Here is a 15405-nt window from a genome sequence, read left to right as displayed (position 1 = left end):
TAAAAAGTCTGCATATTGCTTGATACCCTTAAACTTTTAGACCATGCAAGGAGCGAATAGCAAGCTCAACAATAATTTATAGTCGGGATATACGAGGGAGTCAAGTATAAAATACTTTTGTTAATCTGATTACTTCGCCTTCTGTCGTTTCAGCTTTCACACCCAGTGAAGGGATTGAGGGATTCTTCCTTCTCCGAGTGTTGTCATGGTATGTGGACATGTAAATCAACAACATGGTAAAATTAATACTGCCTTTTACCGGGGATTCCAGCACAAGAAGAAGCGCCTGATCAAGTCGTGCTTTCAACCTGATGACTACAGCAGTACTCGTCGTACGCCAGAGTTTCTTAAATGCTGCTGAAATAAGAACATTTTTAATGCTAATTTATTGCACATTCTAGGGAAGCGTGTGTACCTTTTTGAAATCCGCGCCGAGTGGGAGGGTTTTCAATGAAATATTTTTTGTGTTAAAACTGAAGCATCCTTTGTATAAAAGAATATATGAATATTAACTGCACATCATATATAACGATTCGTGATACCCAACCGTGCTAAAATGTATGTGGTTTAGGAGGCAGAGAATTTTATTTCAATTTATATACGCCAAAATATTTTCTGAATTTACATTGTAGTCAAAATTAACACTCAATTGATGGTGAAAATTTTATGTAAATTTTACGTTGGTCCCCACTAAAAATTACTGTTTCGTCTTTATGGGAATCTAATCTCCAATATCTGGAAGAAACTTTAGGGGACCTATGTGGAATTCTCCTATAAATTGCACAAATTCAGACCGTCTTACAAGAAAAATGGTAGGCTGACTGGGCTCCAAACCTAATCAGTGTTTCATATACAAATGACGTTCTTTACAAGTTAACTGCAATGGATACCCAGAAAATATATTAAGGGAATTTCCTTATAAATATCGGATCCCTCAATCTAGTATACTGATTCACAGGCTCACAGCTCGTCTTGCCACCTCAGAAAGTCGAATTGGCACGGTATATTAATTTGCTTCATCATGGTACCTCATCAAGTTGATCAAAATTGAATCATATCTAATTTTGGATTCCCCGATATTGTAAAGTGGACATGAGTTCATGTTGGGAAAACCCCAGAAAGTGATGAAATGAGAAAGGTTAATGTTTATAAATTAATATTGGGAATTCCCAGATTGCTCATCTAATTGCATTACCTAATGCTAGCTGGAAATTCCCATTTCTAAAATAAGCTGAATGTGACAGAATTGTCTATTAATAGATTGTGAGTACAAAGGTAGAAGCAATTTTGGCAGAATATGAAGCGAGATTTTAGACTCTATATAGCCTATATGTTGGTCGTCGTTATGCTTCAAAAGGAGGTACATTTGAACCAGTTTGCATAGCCAATAATGTGCTAGTTTAAGACAGCAACGAAGGAGATTTTGAGTGTATGAAAGACTTGCTGGAGTTTGGTTTATAAAACAACACACCTGTCAATAAAGTAAAGTGGAGCAGTGCAGAAAGAAGCCTGTTTCCTGGAGAAAGAGAGTGATTGATGAAAGAAACAGCATTTTTGGAGATTGTCATCTGCGCAAGGAGTTAAGTGTTTGGAGAACTGCGCAAGAATTTAAGCGTTTGGAGAACTGTGTAAGGAGTTAAGTGTTTGGAGAACTGTGCAAGGAGTTGGTAAGTGTTCGGAGAAAGCAGCACCATATCTGTGCGATGATTTTATGAGTAAAGGATATATAAATGCAAGTGTACAGTGGACTTCGCTGAATAGTGATTTTCGCAGGATAAGCAAACAATGATATATACATCAACCAGTCAGAACATTGCAAGAGAACTCTATAATCACCAAGATTAAAACTGCCGGCTAAGTATTAATTAGTTAAAAGAGTGATTATATTGTATGTGCATTTTGTTGTCACGTCTCAAGCATACTATCATTAAAGACTTAGATTTTGTTTGTTAACTGATTATGGTACCTCAGGAATAACACAAAAAAAGTTATAAAAAATTGGGCTACCAGAAAGTGTTTTCCAAGATGGCGTCCTAAATGGCCGCCAAAAAATCTTAAAATGACTACAATTAAGTTATTTTTCACCACAGAATTGCAATTTTGGTGTCTAAACCCATGTTTTGGGGGTCAAGGATTCTACTATGATCAACTAAAAAATGTTTGTTGAGTGTTTGTTTATTTGTTGAGTGCTCAAATAACCTACAAATCCAAGATGGCGTCCAATATTTTTCACCAGTGTATTTAAAATATGATTTTGGCCTTGAGTCATTACGCCTCGTAACAATACGCTAAACAAAACAGGCAAGTAATTTCATAAAACTATAACGAGGCTATTAATGTCGTTAAACAAGCAAAACCCGTTTGAGGGCATGTCGTATCTTTAACAGATTATACACGTTAAATAAAACAGGCAAGCACATAGAGGCAAGTAATTTGCCATTATTAATAGACCTATAACGAGACTATTAATGTAGCCCTGGCAAATCCTGCTAAATCAATAGAGAAATGAAAATATCTGTTGCAACTTTTCGATTTGCATACAAGTAATTCTAGTTCATTCAAGTTATACAACAATTATTTATTTTAATACAACACATTGCTGCCTAAGATGACTTTATAGGATTGTTTGAATATCAAAATGAAGTAATAATTACAAATTCCAATGTACACTATCGCCTCTGTAGTTTTCCGAATATAAAGACAGCACGAATATTTTCTGCAACACTGTGAGTAATATGTACTTTTGTATGTCAAGACCCAAAAAACGTGCTTGCAATTACCTATTTTTCTGTTGAAAACTGTGTTGTAGAAAATTAGTGGTGTTGAACCATATGGAAGAATAGCAAAAAGTGTCAATGGGATCAAAGATCATCGATGGAGAGTAGTTGATGGAATTGGAGAGGATTACAAAATAGAAAAAGTATAATACAGGGTGTATCAAAACTGTCACTATGTGAGATCTTACCAAGAGGGTAGAGTTAAAAGCTTAAGACTTTATTTGAAAACCGCAGTTTGGCTTTAGGCAAGGTCGTGGTGATAAGGATGAAAAAATATTTCATCGAAAACCTGCCCACAAAAAAAAAAAAAAAACGTAATCAGACTTCCTTCGAATGTGTATCAAATTACCATTAAAATCAAGTTGTTTTTTACGCATTTTAAAAATACTTGGTCCGATTACGAATGCTACTGTGACACTGAAGTATGCGTTTGCTTTGTAGAGTTTTACAAGTAAGGTATACTGCCTAAAGCTGTTGTTAGAAATGACGTAGTTAATCGGATTAGCTACCATGGCAATAGAGTAATACAATTTTGACTATATCGCCCTGCACTACAACCTAAGCATTGAACCATAGACATGATAGATGTCAAAGAACAGAAAGATCTGTATCGTAAATCTATAGAATGCATATTATGCTGATCACTCGCACCTGTCAGAGTGCAATCTGCTTGTAGTGCAGGGCGATCTATTCAAAAATTGTATTCGTCTATTGCTATGGTAGTTAATCCGATTATGACGTCACTACTACGGCGAATTATCAACCAACTGAAAAGACCACTTGCTAGCTATTGCTGAGCGATGACACACATTGGACCTGTAATGTGTTTAACTGACGTCTGCGCATCAGTGCGCTTTCATATTGTAGCTTAAGAAATTATGAACACGTTTGTATCAATCTTGTTGCTTTTAATTATTTGTGCTCAAACTTATAGCCATTCAAACAAGTTGGTACATTCATTTGTGGAGGTTTTTATAGTACAATATAAGTAGGAAATACTGGGGTAAACTTGCACATACACAATCCAGAGTGGCAGGGTTGGCGCACGCCTCTCCAAAAATATATTGGGTTCGCAGCTCCATACTAACATTTGGCCAATGATATATATAAAGAAACTTGGCATAAATGCATACATGGAAGTTTAATAAAATGTGAAGCTGTTATCCTATCGGGTGTTTTTGAAATGATTTTATGAACATTGGAGTGTTTCTATTACGGCTGTGACGCATAGTGTTACAAAATAATATATGACAGCGTTTATACCATGTAAGGTCCGTCATATCTTTCATCAAAAATGTAGTTCGTATATGGTGTACATGCCATGTGAAGTGGCCACTTTAAAAACGTTTTCAGCAAACAACAATGGACTGGCCGTAACTGGTAACAATGTAATATGTGAACTATGCATTTAATTCCATTTTCAATACTTAGTAACATAGTACTTAGTTACTACACGTTTATTCTAACAATTTTGGTTATATAATATTGCACGACTTTACAGACAGTTTTCACTAAGCTTTCATAAATAAATATGTTTACTATATAACATTATTATTATTTACAACTCTTTTGAAATTTACATCTTGTTGAAAGCACCTTGGTAAATATTTTAAATTTCGTCACTGATTAATATGACAATTGCATATAATGCCCGTTTTAGGTCATCCCCTTAAAACACAAAAATTGGTTATTTACTTGGGTAATGAGGAGTAAAGGTCAAAAGTTCAACTATCGTAATTAGGGTGACGATAACTTTGGCAAAAGTCTTAAACCATCTCCTGAAGCTTCTTACAAAATGATACCTACCACAAACTCATCTAATTTCCAGATTCACTCTGAAATGCCCGCCTTTACTACTATACGCTGCAGTCAATATCATTGTTTCAAAATTATACGTCCCGAAAAAGAATCTGTTCCTCTCGTTGAGTTGGCAGTTTCTTTTGAACAGAATATTATTAGGACCATGAACGCAAAATTTCAAATTTAAAAACATATTAATACAGATCTCATTTCTGTTATTTCTCACTTTCTTGTATTGAAGTCAGTCCAGGTTTGATTACCACCTCAGAAACTCCCGCAGAAACCAATAAAAGGATTTCTACCCTATTTTTCTTTACTATTTTAATGCCAAACCACCAAGGTCAAACAAGCAAACTCTCAGCCAATCATAATGGAATGCCCGACTTGATCTAAGCTGGGTCTCTGTTAATAAAGCACATCTTCATCTTAAGGTTGTTACAAAAATCATTTTTCTATTTTGCATAATCGATTCTTTTGTTGATCTTTTGTTTTTATGCAGCCACGAACCAGGGTCATTCGTTTGACCCTGGTACATGATCCGGGCTTAACGTTCATTCTTTATTTTGTATGCTTGCTTGGCTTGTATGGTTTTGCTCGGTTTGCCGAGAAAGATTTTATTGTAAGCATGAAAGGTAACTACATAATTGATTACTTATTTACCTTCCTTAGGAGATACATGTAGTATAACAAAAGTACAGCTAGCCCTATGCAATAACAATGTTACAGTTACATTCGCCTTTTGCTCGGATCCGCCTACCAAAATGTTGTCCCGGTCCCAGCCGGTTTGTGTTCCTCCGTCACTAAACAAACCGTCTGGCGACAACCCGATAAATGACGATCGCTGATTGGTTAATGCATTTCCAAATAAAACTGTTTTCAATTGGCTAGACTTGATTGGCGTAAGTGACACTAAACATCATAGGTCCTCCACTATTTGTAGATACCGAAAAGGCAAAATGGACGCTAGCTTAGCAGCCACTGAGGCACCAATCGTCTCAGTCGTCTGATATCGCCTTTCATGTCAGCGACTCTCAGCGGGTACTCACGTACATTGTGTGGATTTATGTAACCGGATAGCTGTCCATCAACCGCTGCATGCGCTGAAGCCCAGCGCTAAGTGACAGCCAAAATTTAACTCAATTTTTAGTGAGTTAATTTTCAGCCAATCAGCGAAGACGTACTATGAGGTTGTCGCCAGACGATTTGTTTAGTGACGAAGGAGCACAAATCGGCTGGGACCGAGACTAACCAAAATGAGGTTTTCCCTGCAAACGCATGCGCATAAAATGCATTGTCATTTCGCGCGCTTTTATATAACAACGCGCCAGAAGGCTTTCAAAGCGTACGCGGTAATTTTAACACATGTTTGACAGACGTACGCATACGCAAGACGTACTTTGCGGGTAGAACATCGTTTTGAGATGACCGTGCGATCGGTAATACTTTATTTACTCACTTTCTTTGCTAGTATTTGCAATTTTAGGGCCACGTCGCATACGATGATTTATTGTAGTTTTTTTCGCATACATACGAATCCATCTATATAATAATATTATTGGTCTAAACCGTCCCTTTGCATTTTACTGACTATAGGTGGCGACGTTATCGACTTGTTGCAGTACAAAGACTTTTTTTGCCTTAGATCGAGGAATCGTGTAAGGCACTTGGTGGGATATAAAGGCCAAAGAGACAATTTAGGTGTGTTATAGTCACTTGGAATTATATTACTTTTCAACAGCCGGATATGATCCGCCTGATGACGGCCATATTAGTATTCCGCTCTTATTTATTTGCTTTAATGCAAAACAAATCAACGAAATGGCCAAGTATTCAGATGATGGTGGATGCGATATCGCTATTTTTGACGTCGCCATTGGATTAACACATAATCATGAAATCTTCACAAACAATTCTAAATTTGTTATGTGGTGTCAAAGCAAAACTATCTTACTCTAAAACCGTTGGGGTTTTACAAAGTACCCCACTGTAAGTATGTTGTTTTTCAATTTGTAACTGCTAACCGTGTATTTTGAATGGGGCTGTCGGCCTTGTATTTTCGCCAGTCTCGAACGTCACGTGTTGCGTGTCCTATGCCGCCTGCAAGTAATGAAGATACCATTGTACACAGCAAATCTATGACAGTCTACAACACACGTATATTAACAAATAATTATGTTCACAGTGACTTCTGTATAATACATAAACACCTAAAAATTACCGCCATAACATGAAATCTTGTTAACTGAATTTTTACATGCATGCGTTAAAAACAATTTTGCAAATCTCATTCAGTGTTGGCCTATAATATAAGGATGAAAGGCGCACCAACACTATGAAGTCTAACTCATTGTCAAGAATTCCCCTTGCGATAAGTTCTCACGTCAATAACATATTGACGCGAGAACTTTTCAAAGCACCCATTTTTCCTCAGTGCAATAAAAATTAAAAGAAGTCAAAGCAGCGGGCAAATCAGAGGCTTCTTGACCAATATTAGCAGTTTTGCATACATAAAATGACGCAAAAAAACAAAGAGATTTGGAGTGGCAGTATTTGTTTAGTTTCACCAGCCAAAGCCTCATTTCCTTATTCAGGTCGAGGTGTGTTTAAAGATAAAAAAATATTAAAAAGCACCATTTTTCATAAACATTTCAAATAAAGTAACTAACCCCCTTGAATAATGGCCATTATTCAAAAAGGGGCTATTGTATTACAACTCTGTAAAATGCGTTGGAAGCAGACTTTATTTCTGCGCATTTTGACACCTCATTTGATACGATAAAACACCGGTCAATTTAATGTAGTGAGGTACAGATTTGAAAGTTGCAGTTACATACAATACAAAAACACTCATTACACAAAATTATCATTACACAGATTTCCTTCCATTATACTGAATACAAAATCAATACAACTTACTGCAACTTTCAAATCTTGGGTTACATTGATTTAAATGTACGCTGTGACGTCAATATTTAGTCAATTGCTACAAATGAGGTGTCAAAATGTGCAGAAATAAATGCTGATTCCATCGCATTTTACAAATTTGTAATACAATCGCCCGCTTTTGGATAATGGTCATCATTTAAGGGGTTATAGTTACTTTTTTTAGTACCTTTCATGACTATCGTATTTGTATTACATAATTATTAATATATTTTACAAAAGAACATCACATTTGAGTCGATACAAGGCAATAAAGAATCTGAACAGCAGTGTGCAATGATATTTCCTATTTGCCCGTATTAATATCAAATATGAGAGACTTTCTTACCTTTTTGAATAATAAGACATTTGACAACCTTAAAAAGGATATGCTTTAACATTAAACTTTAAAAAAAAAACTAAGGTACTACGTCTTATTTGGTCCTACAGCACTGTACATTTGGTACCGATGACTCTTTTATGTAATAATATGTATAAAAATAATAATAAACAATCGCAAATTAAATATTTCTTCACTACGTTGAAAATACGTTTTAAAGTTAATTATGACCAACAGAGGGCGCTATTACTGTACTAATGTACGTGGTATTTTGACAACGGGATACACCGTGACCATACGTATGCTAGCATACAGCATACTCTTCCAAGCACGTATTGTCACGGTGTTTTTCATATACAATATGTGTGTATTGGGTCCTAGAAAGAACCATTGGTTCAGGTATATCGGAGCACCGATAGCGCTATGCAGGGTGTATCAAAGTGATTATAGTTTGATCAGTTCGTAATAGGCTGGAAATGTTAGGCTTTTACCACTACGCCGAAAAGTAGACCCACGTTAAGAGTGCTATTAGTTGACCTGTCTGGTCTAAATTTTGCGTGTTAAAGAAAATAGACAAAGTATAGGACTTAAATTAATAATTCCGATGTTTCTGTCGAGATATCACAAGTAAATTCCCAAAATGAAATATTTTGATATTAATTCGCGATGTTATAAGACCCGCCCATTACGAGCTGATCAAAGTATAGTACCCAGCGATTTCCAGGGATTATGGGTCGATCCTTCATGTATTTACTTCTTCGTGTAAAATTACATGAAGTAGATTATGGATACGACTTTCATACCAACATGAAACACAAGATCCACCTAATTTGTAGATTAATGTTATAAACGGTCCTACACCTTCTGGTCATTTGAAGAAGAGCCAATGTTGCATTTGGAAGAAGCAGACATGTCATTAAATATCAAAACTGATGGGCACCAATCATTTTGATATAGCTTGTAGGACCAAATTAGATATTGTATCTTAATATTGTATTACCATTTACTATCATGTCGGCAGAATTTTATGGTAGCTACTCGGCGGTTTGGTAATAAAAATATTTTAAGACACACAACACAGCATAAGTCCTTATTTACGCAACAGTACTTGCATTACGATTTCTAGTGACTGATGTACCGGTCGTCATTGTCGTCCTATAGTTCAGCTGCGAAGGGCGACCAGTATTTCCTCGTCTAAAGAGACTTGTTATTGCCCAAACTGCAGAAGTTCTGAAGACCGGTGAAAAGAAGGCATATATAAGTGGGTTCATGGCCGAATTCATGATAGCAAGAAGATTAATGAAATTGAAGACCTTTTCAACTTCAAAACTCCAATAGAATGCTTTGAAGGACCAAAGCACAAAAAAGGCGAAGTAGGGAAACCAGCAGAGCATGAATAAGACGATGATGAGAACCAGCATCGCAATAAGCTGTAAAGTAGATGATAAAACACAAAAATATATATTTGAGAAAGTTTGTGAATGAGAGCGGAAGGTGGATATGGGTAGAGTGAGGTACGTATGTGAGATGTAGGGTGTATGAGGTCGCAAAACGAGCCGAGGTCTTTACTGCTAGACCATGGAGGCAGTTGCACAGATGAGTGTAATAATAAAACATAAATCTCATAATGCTATCTTTAGCCTTTTGTTTACATAAAAATGGCGCATTTTGTAAAGATAGATTGGCCGTTTTATGCATAAATAACACGAACGTTTGGAAAAGGTTTCAAACAAATAATGAAGACACGGATACGACGATGAAATTGCATAAGTCGGCAAATATCTGCATCGCAATGTGTTGTTTTGCTTTCGGGAATTTGACTTTAAAGTTTACGACTTCATGACATCATTCGAAATCAACAAAAGATATTTCAACAGTACATGTCCTCATTATTTCCCCAGAGTTTTTTGAACATGCATTCAACAATGGTTTACTGCATAATGGTAAAAACAGTCTTGACCTAAAAAAGGGGCAAGAGGTGCCATATTTGCGGATTCAGGCTAAATTCAAAATTGGTATAAAACGTTTGTTTTTTGATCGATTACAAAAATAAATTTTGTCATTAAAATAAATTGTGTCTGTCGTGAATTACACTACAATTTTTATTCCTAGGGCTCTTTGATTTCTTCAAATAATCTTTTTATAATGATAGAGTCCCGGGGATAGAGTGAATCCCTTGGCCCGCTATAATTACGCACAAAAGATCGTGCCGCCTTAAAGTCTGGTGTGATCCACCATTGTTTATCAGGAATTCTCATCATTTGGTGTGAAACACTATGTCAAATATTCTATGCGGACTTTCCCAGGTTTATCCTAGGTTTAGACAATTATAGACGCCATATTGCAGGAGTATGGGGGAACCTTAAACTCTCACCCTCCTGGCTATCCACTCAATGCACACCTCGGTTAAATTAATTTGATACCAATTGAGAGACATGATTACAAAACAACTGACCTGCTTCAATTCCTTCTTCTTCTTTGCCGATTCCTTTCTCGATTTATCATCCACGCCATTAGTTTCTCTGGTGTCATCCTTCATTTTTGACAATTGTTGTTCCCCTGGCATTGCGCGCGAAAAGATCGTTTGGATTATCGCTATATAGCATAATGATATGATGGTAATAGGAATAAGACAGAGCGGGATCATATAATACAACAGGAACCACACTTGAAAGGCTGTGTAAGTTGGCAGACGGAGGTAACAGTTGTATACCACTTCGCCATCTCGCACTTGGTCGGCGATGTTCTGAAATATGAAAAGTAAATCTTTTGTTTGATTTTTTATACATTATTTTTCCTGGTTAGATTACACCAAGGCGGGTGGGAGGGGAGCATGCATGACATAGTGGTGTTTGCATTCAGATGTTTAGACAAAATAAAGCTGACACACAAGTGGTATAGTATGGTTTTATTAAAGGAATCCCGAGGCTTGATAACGGATGTAATTACCGCCAGATGTGCATGATTTTTCTCGGAAAGAGGTTATGAAAAAATAAATGCAATAATTGGCTTCATATGGGTCCTTGACTCATTTCTTGTAAGATCAATGTATTATAATATTAAGAAATACATTAGGCCTTCAATTATTTTAGTTAAATGGTTAATGGATAAATACGGCTCTTGTCATCGTACTCGCCTTAAAACAACATTTAGAAAAGCAAGTCAAAAAGTTTTTGTCACGGAAAAAAAATTAAATTGCTAACTGACCTACCCACAAGGCGACTGTCGATAATGGATTAAATTTAAGTCATGTAAAAGTCCTCCCCCTTACTTGAATAAGTAGGACCTTTTGTTCTCACATAGCCCAAAAACATAGCAAAATGATGTGTTTGTGTTGTCACAAGCACACAACGCAGACTTTAGCCGATGATGTACAATAATTCACCGTCCCAAATAGGATCTATTTCTAGTCCTTGGTCACGATTTAGTCTCGGTTTTTGAGTCCTTATTTGTATGGCTTCAAGAACTCTTCGGAAAAAAATGTTTTGCTCCCGTTCGAGCACCTTGACGTTTTCCCAATCAATCTGGTGACCTTTAGATCTCACTACATGTTCTCTGACCGCTGATTTAGAGCTGCCAGCAGTTGACTTGTGTTCACTAAGCCTTTTCTCAAGCTTCCTGGCAGACTCGCCGATATAACTAGCGTCACAATCAGCACAGATTGTTTAATGGGTTCTGTCTTGTCTTTAGGGGCTACAAGCGCACTCCACAGTGTATTTTGAGGTTTGAAGGTGGTTGAAACTCCCGCAGTTCTGAACGCTCTGCGTAGCTTCTCAGAAAGACCTTCTATGTAAGGTAGGGTGACAAATCCTTTGTTGGCTGTTTCTGTGTCTCGGTTCTGAGAAGAACTGTCTTTTTCTTTTGGGCTGACCGCGAAAGAAATGAGCAATCTCCTCTGCTTTATCTGCCGGGTCTGTGACGACGGTTTCCGCACGGTGGAGTAGCGTTCTAACAACACTCAGCTTATGCTCCAGTGGATGATGAGATGAAAAGTTCAAATATTGCTCTGTGTGGTTGGTTTTCTATAAACCTTGACTTTGAGAGTTCCGTCCGGCTGGCGACAAACCAAAGTGTCAAGGAAAGGAAGTTTACCGCCTTCCTCTTCCTCCCGCGTAAATTTGATGTTAGGATCAATGTTATTGATATGATCGGTAAATTCCTCGATATGCACAGTTTTTATGACTACGAAGGTATCATCCACATATCTCTTCCAAACACGCGGCGGGTGGGGGGGGCAGATGTTAGTGCCTGACTTTCGAAATATTCCATATACGCATCAGCGGAAAGCGGACTGCACGAACTTCCCATAGCACATCCATAGCGCTGAAAATAAAAGGTCTCACGAAACGCGCAATAAGAAGTGTCAAGACAAAAGCTTAGACAGTCAAGCACTTGCTCAGGCTCAAGATTTTCAGCCTCACCTTTCTTCCAGCTGGTATCACTCCTTAAAAGGTCACCGACGACTTCAAGTGTCTTGTCAACAGGGATGGAAGTGAAAAGCGCTGACACATCAAATCGTCGGTCGCAACACATGGCGTACGTGAAGGTCAAAATGCGTTTACGAGCAAAACGTTTTTGAAGGATATGCTACTAGTAACGGAGTCGATACTCCTGTACTGATATCTCTCAGTTGCCCGATTCCATTTGAAATTGAAGTTTAAGGTTCAAACTATTAAATTGTATCTTTAATAAGTAACTATTATAGGATAATAGCTAGCACGTAACCTATACGCCACTATGTGAAACGGACAATTTGGAAAATCACTCTACGCCACTATGTGTTGCGACCGACGAAATGATACTAGGGATTCATCCGGTTCCAACTACAAATCGCGAATATTTTCCACGAACGATTGAGTGTTGGTAATATGGTGATCAGTGTTGCCAATAAGAGGAGAGATGATCCCAGACACAAACCGCGCAAGTGACCGATCCGATGCTGGAAATAATCGGTCTAAGCGGGGCACCGGCTTTTTTTTTAAATGTTGGTACATCACACACGGTGGGATACAACTTCCAATAAGTTCTAGAGTCAATGGCACCTTTCGCCTTGAGATCTTTGAATAATTTGATGAGTTTGGTTTGATATCTCTGTGTTGGATCTTTCTTTAACTTTTCATAAACATTCTCATCTTGCAGAAGAGCATTAGCTTTCTCTACATACACTGTTGCGTCAATAACACAAGTGGCCCTGCCTTTGTCACCAGGCACAATAATAATATCAGTGTCCTTTTTAAGCTTATCTAGAGCAAGTCTTTCTTCTTTAGTGATGTTACTAGTCGGGGGTTTAGTAGTCTTGATTGCATTAACTACACGACCATGAAGTTCGGCTGCTTTATCACCGGGTATATCCTTACACGTATCCTAACTGTAGACAAGATATCAACACAGCATCACCATCTGCTGAAGACGCTAGTCGGACTAGTGAAAACGTTCCAGGTGAGCGAAAAATAGTGTAGTGTTGAAGTTTAAACTTTAATTCATTTTATCTACCACTACGTATGAATATCCACTCGTATATCATATAACTTGCATGCTAAACCGTATATTTAAGGACACTTTGGTTCAATTTCAGTATTTGCAACGACTAAGGTACGATGGTATTTTTATAAACTCAAAGTATGCCATGGCATTTTCGCTGCTTTATATCAGTATAGATTATTCCTTCAAATACGTGCCATGTTCCAACAAAATGCACGTCTGGCTGAAAATAAGCAACATTGAATATCAAAAATATTTCACCTGCGACAGAGTGTTTTGACCATAAATCCCTCAAACAGCCTGCCGTGGTTTATAAGGAATTAAGAATTAATAAGATTAAAAAGCATTACCATTTTTCTGAGTGTAGTCTGGTTGTTTGATTATGCCAAGTAATTAACAATGGCAGTTAAAGCATTCGTGAAAATTATAATTCAACGTGTGCGACACGAATTTTTCCAAGAACTGACGATTTATCGGTTTTGACCCTGTTGCCTTTTATGTACTTACGTATGCGTACAAGGCTGGGGTGGCATAAATGGCACCAACAATCCAGATCACCATCACCATTATCTTTGCATTCCCCAGCGTCAGATACCGACGAGATTTCAATGGGTATCGAACAGCGACGAATCTATAAATAATAAGTAAATCAATCCTTATTTTTGGACCGTTAGTTAATAACAACAAATTCAGTACTCCCTTCCCCTGGACAGTACTCCCTTCCCCTGGACAAGGAACTTACTGCTAATTGTCTCGTTGTAACCCGTACGAAATTCGGGGAGCTAATACTGGTTGCAAAGGTTATTTGTGGGGTGTGCGCTCTTGTAGCAGCAAAGTCCCTGAATTGTTGTTAAATGGTTTATGGAGTGATTTAAGCCGTAGTGGTCAGCGACAACCTGTAAAGTGTGCCCAGGCTTGTGGATCAACGTTTTTTTTTAACATTAAATACTCCTTTAACACCTCTCTTCTCTTAATTTTGCTTAATTCAACTATTTTAGTGTTACCGATGTTGTCGTATGAACTGAATCTCCTAATGTAGGATGTACGTCTGGAACATCGTCTCATCAATAAAACTTGACCCGCTGCTTCCAAGAGGACCCGGACTTAACACCGTTTTCACTTAAGTTAAAACAAATTTTGAATGAAACATTTGGGCTATGTTAATGGTATTGTGTGTATTCCCATTTGTCAATTTTCATCCCATTTTTAGCCATTTTAATGACACTTTACTCTTTGGTGTTCCTCATTTTATATTCCTGAACATTTCAGGGGGGAACTTCCCTCATGGCTACACCACTGGCGGTAAACATTGACAAAAAACACCTATGCAACAGTCTTGTTTGTAAATCAGATCCTTTCTATAATAGATCATGCAGACCACGTTGTAAAAATACATTTGTATAATTATACATTTTATATAATACTTGTAATTAAAAAATTGCCTACCTTTCAATGCTAACAGCCGTTAGACTTAGTATTGATACGACACATGATGTTAGGTACACGTAAAACACTATCTTACAAGCTGCTTGTCCATGGACCCATTTCTCACCATTATATAATTCCTGTAAAATAAACGGCAGAAAAAATAGACACAGCAACAAATCTGCCATAGCAAGGCTCCCCAAGACAAAATACATGACCGTATGTAATCGGTTCACCCTCCAGATCGTAAAGATGACCAGTAGATTACCAATAGATCCTACGACACATGTAATGGGAAATGCAATCTGGTTTAGTAGCAGTAGATAAGAATGAGCCTCGTCAGTTTTGGTAACATTGGTGTAATCCTGAATGGAAGAATAGTTTGTGTGGTCTGGAATCATTGTTGTGTAATTTGTAGGCTCCATATTAAACAGATTAAAAGGTGAGTTGTATGACGAATCTGAAAAAACACACCACAGAAACAGGTATTAATTGACGTGCATTTCAAAGGTATAAGGACTTCATAGAAAAGTGTTTAAATCTCTTACATGTCTTAAGTACCTGCAACATAACAACGTTATTAATGCACTGTAAAGATATTTTACTCAAATGAGTAAAAAATTACTCAATGTTGAGTAATTTTTTACTCAACAATTGAGT

At 37.3% G+C, this 15405-nt stretch overlaps 1 protein-coding gene across 1 annotated transcript; it reads right to left on the bottom strand.

Moving 5' to 3' along the window:
- Positions 1-7761: 7761 nt before the first annotated feature.
- LOC140166407 (prolactin-releasing peptide receptor-like) lies at positions 7762-15201 on the bottom strand. Its single transcript, XM_072189867.1, has 4 exons — positions 14767-15201; positions 13828-13951; positions 10295-10585; positions 7762-9269 (listed from the first exon to the last, which is right to left on the bottom strand). The coding sequence occupies exons 1-4, from the start codon at positions 15168-15170 to the stop codon at positions 8934-8936; spliced, it is 1155 nt and encodes a 384-aa protein (XP_072045968.1). The 5' UTR covers positions 15171-15201; the 3' UTR covers positions 7762-8933.
- Between the last annotated feature and the right edge of the window lie 204 nt (positions 15202-15405).

The sequence above is a fragment of the Amphiura filiformis genome, chromosome 1 (assembly GCF_039555335.1).
Source record: "Amphiura filiformis chromosome 1, Afil_fr2py, whole genome shotgun sequence".
Taxonomy (NCBI): Eukaryota; Metazoa; Echinodermata; class Ophiuroidea; order Amphilepidida; family Amphiuridae; genus Amphiura; species Amphiura filiformis.
This window is presented reverse-complemented; position numbering and strand designations above follow the sequence as displayed.